This window comes from Auxenochlorella protothecoides (assembly GCF_000733215.1).
Source record: "Auxenochlorella protothecoides strain 0710 unplaced genomic scaffold scaffold78, whole genome shotgun sequence".
In the NCBI taxonomy this organism is placed as follows: Eukaryota; Viridiplantae; Chlorophyta; class Trebouxiophyceae; order Chlorellales; family Chlorellaceae; genus Auxenochlorella; species Auxenochlorella protothecoides.
Window position 1 is genome coordinate 115,290 of NW_011934236.1, and position 6,378 is coordinate 121,667.

Below are 6,378 nucleotides of genomic sequence, written 5' to 3' on the forward strand. Positions count from 1 at the left end.
GCACCGGTGACGGTCGCTGCCCAGATGCGCGTGCGCGGAGAGGTGCAGGAGACCTCGGAGCCCTGTGCGCGGCTGCATGCTTGCAAAAGGGGGCCCCGGTCCTGGACCAACGCCCCGCCGGTGCGGCCCTCCGCGCCGCTGCCGGTGTCGCGCCGGAGATTCCTCCCCGTCATCCCACTCCTCCCACCCGTCCTCCCCTCCGTCCAGGCCCCCGGAGGTCCTCATGTCCGGTCACCTGACCCTGTCCGCCGACGTGTACGCGCTGGGCGTGCTGCTGTACGAGATGTACGAGGGCGCGCGTGCCTGGAAGGGCATGCGCGCCAGCCAGGTGTTGTACCAGGTCGCCACCCAGGGCAGGGGCCTGGAGCCCTCCCCATGGGCCCAGGGCGACGCGCTTGGGGCCGACGTCCAGGTGGGGGGAGCAGGGAGTTGGGGTGTCCGGGGGGGCGAAGGGGTGATGCAGCCGCTGAGTGCGGCGGGGTGCGAGCGGTTGCGGGGGGCGGCTGGGGCGCAGGCGCCGCAGGCTCGGGCTTCGCGGGCCGGGCCGTGCACGGCGCGGCGCCGCGCCTCCGCGAGGAGCACCCCTCGGGGCGGGGCCCCGACGCCGCAAAGGCCAGGGCACGCGCGTCCCCGCCCCAACCCGCCCGGCCCTCCCCCATCTCACAGGCCCTGATGCGCGAGTGCCTGGCGCCCAGCCCGCGGGCCAGGCCCAGCGCGCGACAGGTGCTGGCCCGGAGCGAGGCCCTGCTGCGTGGGATGTCGGCGGGGGGCGTTGAGCCGCTGCCCGAGGCGGTCCCTCCCCTGGCTGCACACCAGACAGACCCAGACTTCCAGCTGGACTGGACGCCCTGCCTTGCGAGCATGCCGGACCAGGTAGAGGCGGCCGAGGACCCCAACGTCCTAGCAGTGGCTGCGTGAAGGGGGGGGGCTGGTGCCCGTCCCCTCCGCCACCCCCTGTCCCCTCCCCTCTCCCTGGCGGCAGAGCGCGGCCAGGCACCGCAGCATTCACTCGGTCCCTGGTCAGGCTCGTGGCCCTGGCGGGAGGTACTGCGCACACCTCCTGCCCCATGGGAGCGCCACCGTCTGCTGAGCCCACTTCCCTCGACTGCCAAACCCTAGACTGAGATCGGATCACTCAATTTTGCGCCGCAGCGGCGAGAGTGCGCTGTCTGCTCCAGAATCGCTCTATTTCCATGTGCACTCCCCAGGTCGTATGTAACATGCGCGTTGCATCCCGCTTTTTAATTGAGCCCCTTTCGTCGCTGAATCAGCGAAAGCACCGCGAAACAATGCCTGTCCCGTCCATGCATCTCAACAGCCTCATGCAAGGTTTGCACAAGCAAGACCATTCTGATCTGGGAACTTGTAGGTGTTGTATGGGGGAGGTTGTGCTCTTGAATCAAGTGGTATCACGTTTCCGGAACACCCCGAAACGTGCATGGGCTTATTGCGATGAGAGCATTTCCCACCGCGATTGTCTCACGCGCATTTCGGAGAAGGTTTGCAGAACACTCCAGGACATGAAATGCCTTGTCACGTATGAACCATCTCCCACGGCCTTGAAAAGATCGCTCGACTTCCATTCTAGATGGTGCAAAACCCTACGACTCAAGAAGGTGCCACCGACTCAGGCATTGGGCACGGCGGGCAGGGAGAAGAGAGGAGTTGATCAAAACTGCTCGATCACGTTCCCCCATGGCGATCCGAGCAGCACATGATGCATCGAGGTGGCGCCGTTGCAAAGGAGTTGCGCATGGGTCGAAGCAGGGAGAAGGAAACGGCGAGGCGTGCCGCGGGGGTGAATTCAGAGTCAAATCTGCGCCTGCCCCGGCGCTCCTGACGGGGATTAACCCCCACGACTGTATCCATCGACACTCGTCTCGGGGGAATAAAAGCGGCGACCCAGCTCCAGAGGCGCAATACTTCTCACAATCTGTTTAACTTTCAACAAAGTATAAGTCAATTCAACTTGACACAATGGCAGGAGGTGGCATGGCCAGCGTTGCTGGCGCAAATGTCGACCAGTACAACGGCCGCCTGACCGGCTATGTTATCTCGGTGGCCATTATGGCCGCCTGTGGTGGTCTCCTCTTCGGTAAGCACATATAATGTTTCTTTAATTACATTGCACCGTCGGGCGTTTGGGTCGCCATCGGACTGCGGACTCCGCGCGGACGCCTCCTAGGCATGCACATCCTAAACTCTACTCCTTTGCCCTTCCCACCGCAGGATACGATATCGTGAGTCCTTCAATTCTTATAATTTACATTTTGTTAGGGCATCGCACATGTCAGCGTGGGCCTCATGATTGAATCGACGCGCACTTTCTCATTTCCTCACTATCCCACCCCTTGGTCACAGGGTGTCACCGGAGGCGTTACGGCGATGGCTTCCTTCCAGGAGAAGTTCTTCCCCGAGGTGTATGCTCGCACCGTCGAGGGCATCACCGATACCAGCCCCTACTGCAAGTGAGTCTTGCCAAGTGTGTTGGCTTGGACTGCACAGACATGTGGCACGCAGTGTACTCGTGTGAGCCTCTTGCTGAACCATGTGTTATACTCACCCACCCATAGGTACGACAACCAGGTCCTGCAGACCTTCACCTCCACCATGTTCCTGGCGGGCATGTTCTCCTCCCTGGTGGCCGCCACCGTGTGCCGCAAGTACGGCCGCAAGCCCACCATGTTCTTCTCCGCCTGCCTCTTCATCGTGGGCGCCGGCCTGCAGGCGGGCGCCGTCAACCTGGGCATGCTCTTCGCCGGCCGCTGCATCCTCGGCTTTGGCGTGGGCTTTGCCAACACCGCCGTGCCCATGTACCTGTCCGAGGTTGCCCCCGCCAAGTACCGTGGTGGCCTGAACATCCTGTTCCAGTTTGCCGTCACCTTTGGCATCCTGATCGCCGGCCTGGTCAACTACGGTACCCAGAACTTTGCCTCTGGCTGGCGCGTGTCTCTGGCGCTGGCGGCCGCCTTTGCCCTCGTCCTGGGCGTCGGCTCCATCGTGCTGCCCGAGTCCCCCAACTCCCTGGTCGAGCGCGGACAGGTGGAGAAGGGCCGCGCCGTCCTGCAGCGTCTGCGTGGCGTGGAGGACGTGGAGGCCGAGCTCGAAGACATGATCGAGGCCACCGAGGAGGCTAGCCGCGTCAGCCTGCGCCAGTCCTACTCCTTCATGTTCCACCGCGCCAACTCCCCCCAGCTCATCATCGACATCATCATCCAGTTCTTCCAGCAGTTCACTGGTGGGCTTGGGGGCGTGGTGGATTCACAATGATGGCATGCAGTGGTGGAGGGTGGGATGAGTCAGCTCTGCTGGTGGCTTGTAGCACAAGCCCCTGACAGCCTTCCCACGAGCCCCTTCCCATCTAACCCAGGCATCAACGCCATCATGTTCTACGTTCCCGTGCTGTTCAACTCCCTGGGGTCCAGCCGCAAGACGTCTCTGCTGAACACCATCATCATCAACTGCATCAACTCCGCTTCCACCATGGTCGCCGTCCTCCTGGTCGACAAGTTTGGGCGCCGCTTCTTCCTGCTGGAGGCTGGCGTGCAGATGTTCATCACCCAGACCATCGTGGGCGTTGTCCTGGCCACCCAGTTCGGCAAGTACGACGATGGCAAGCTTCCCACTGGCACCACCGTGGGCGTGCTTGTTGTCATCTGCGTCTACATCGCCTCCTCTGCCTGGTCCTGGGGCCCTATGGGCTGGCTGGTGCCCTCCGAGATCCACACCCTGGAGACCCGTCCCGCGGGCATGTCCATCGCGGTGGCCGCCAACTTCCTCTTCTCCTTCGTCATCGGCCAGTCTTTCCTGTCCATGCTCTGCGCCATGAAGTGGGGCGTCTTCCTCTTCTTTGCCGGTAAGCGGGCAGGCTCGTGTGCTGATTGGTGCAGGGTCCACGCTGTCTGCTGTCGTGTGGTCGCAGATGGGAGGGCTGTGGCTTACTGCTTTCTGCAGCACCTGATGCAAGTCCTGCCCCACCTCTCCAAACCTCGCAGGATGGGTGGTGGTGATGACCCTCTTCGCCTACTTCCTCATCCCCGAGACCAAGGGTGTCCCCGTGGAGCGCGTGCCCATCATGTTTGCCCGCCATGCCCTCTGGTCCCGCGTCATGGGCCCCGTGTCCCTGGAGATCATTGAGCGCGATGCCACGCGCACCATCTCCCGCCAGGCCGCCGCCGACCAGCGCGCCGCCGCCAACGGCGACCTCAAGAAGGCCGCCCTCTGAATGCAACCACCATGAAAACCCAACTCAATCGCTCTGCTCTCCCCAGGTATCAGTCCCTTGGACCGATCAGCACTTCCCTATGGCCTCCCACCAAAATATTCTAAACCCAACCAGAGCTTCCCTCTCCCCAGATGTTTCCCGGCTTGCACGCCTTGGCTGAACCCTTTGGCACCTTTTTCATGGCAACTTCGCCTGGTTATGAACGAAATTTTACCGCTGGGGCTCCTTCCCAAACCCAGTTGCTTGCATCCATGTGGCATCTTATGTTTGCCCCCTACCCACTACTAAGCTGACATTTTGGGTCAGTGAAACCTCTCGAGCTCAGGCTTGCATCCCCAATTCTCTGAGCGACTTAGACCCCTGCCAATGTATCAATGCTGAACCCTCTCTCTGCAAAGATGCTTGTGCTCTCTTTTGGAAGTTGTGTAATGCGATGACAGCTACATACTTTTACACTTGGGTAATGAGCCAGATCTCACCAAACATGCCTATCTGCGCTACAGCTCATCCTTTGCAGAACTGCATCCACCTGGAAGGCTTCCTGGGCCTTCGAACCCGTGACGACGCCCTATCAGCATGGTAGCTACGCGTAAAACTCCCTAACTCTCACTAAATGCTGATTGCTGGTATACCTCTGGAGGTGCATTGAGATGGAGCACGACACTTGTGGCATTGGGTGCTCTTGGCTTTGGTGCTGGAGACGGCAGGCCACAGAGCAGCTCGAGACTTCAACCCTATTGGAGGGTTGGGGACTGGCCACTTGTCTAAAATAAAGATTGCATGTGTGTTCTCCTTAATATCTCGAGTACGTGGGGAGATTCAACGATGGATTCAACAGAGGGGTATTTAAATTTGGGCCCACAGTACACCATTGCTTACCCTCGCAGCTCATGGTTGCATGTATGGGTAAAGAGGCTTGATCGCAACATCCTCAACAATTTGCTTGATCCTATGGAGGCCGATGCATTCTAGAAATGCGATCCTTCACATCCCACCCACCGGCAAGTGGCTGCCGCTTCCAGCCTTTCGAATCCGCTGCTGCGGGTACTTCTGATGAGAGTTTGTTGCTTCCGAACTGGAGGTATCAGGGCCTCCCATAGCGAGGGGACGTGCGGTGCCATGTCAAAGGCAATGGTGCTCCCATTTAGCATCGTATGTCTCCTTCATGAAGTCGTGAGATACTCTGTGCTTCTCATGCAAGGTATCTGCAGGAGGGTTGCTGCTGGCAAGCATGTCTCATCTACTTGATGAAAGCCTGCACCGAAACGAAACCAAAGTCGTACAAGGACCCAATGAAGGCGTTACACAGCCAGCACAATGTTCCTTCTATCAATCACTAAAGGGGTTGGGGCATTGTCACATAAAATTCTCTTACTTTCCTTCGACACTTTGCGAACCACCCGGGGTTGAATGGCAGTACTACAACCTCGGTGGTAGGACAGCATCTATATGCAAATACTCGACATTGACAATGGCAAGCTCTCGATCTTTGTGACGCCGCATCCCAGCAGCAACAAGCCAAATTCCTACATCGGCAATGGCAGGAGGTGCCATGGCCAGCATTGCTGGCGCACATGTCGACCAATACAATGGCCGCCTAAACAGCTATGTCCTCGGTGGCCTTCATGGCTGCCTGCGGTGGTTTACTGTTTGGTGAGGGTGAAATGTGATATTTAGGCTCAGGAACCCGATGCGTGCGCGTCTTGGCAAGCGCAACAAAGGCGTTCGTCTTTTGCGTCGTCCGGCCGGAACCTTGCAACTATGACTCACTCGCACCGTATCGACCCTTTTTGCAGGATACGACATTGAGTTCGTTCTTTGTGTTTGGAAGCGTCCTCAACTCCTTCGGAAGCCCTCCTGCCCTTGACCTTCTGCTGTCGTTAATATGCCTTCTCGGACTCACGTGCCGTGCAGGGTGTCACCGGAGGAGTCACCGCCATGGCCGCCTTCCAAGAGAAGTTCTTCCCGGACGTCTATACACGCACAGTCGAGGGTGTAACTACTCACAGTCCCTATTGCAAGTAAGCATGCAAACATCTGTATACCTCGGTTAACTCGGGCACTTGCTCCTGCTTATAGTATGGAAATGTTTCCTGATCACCGCAATCACCTTATCCCCACTAAGTACGACAACCAGGTCCTGCAGACCTTCA

At 59.1% G+C, this 6,378-nt stretch overlaps 2 protein-coding genes across 2 annotated transcripts in view; both read left to right on the top strand.

Annotated features, from left to right (window-relative positions):
- The window catches only part of F751_5991 (Serine/threonine-protein kinase CTR1), a gene marked incomplete at both ends in the record, with an annotated part of 4,461 nt that extends 3,543 nt beyond the window's left edge, over positions 1-918 (top strand). The window contains 2 exons of the mRNA XM_011400043.1: positions 208-412; positions 667-918. Of these exons, the coding sequence (XP_011398345.1) occupies positions 208-412; positions 667-918 (457 nt within the window). The remainder of the gene's footprint in view (positions 1-207; positions 413-666) is intronic.
- A 1,074-nt stretch (positions 919-1,992) lies between these two features.
- Positions 1,993-4,225, top strand: F751_5992 (H(+)/hexose cotransporter 2; the record flags this gene model as incomplete). The annotated part of the gene is made up of 6 exons (XM_011400044.1): positions 1,993-2,095; positions 2,230-2,240; positions 2,362-2,468; positions 2,574-3,238; positions 3,371-3,856; positions 3,996-4,225. 6 exons carry the CDS (start codon positions 1,993-1,995, stop codon positions 4,223-4,225), a joined length of 1,602 nt encoding a protein of 533 aa, XP_011398346.1.
- Between the last annotated feature and the right edge of the window lie 2,153 nt (positions 4,226-6,378).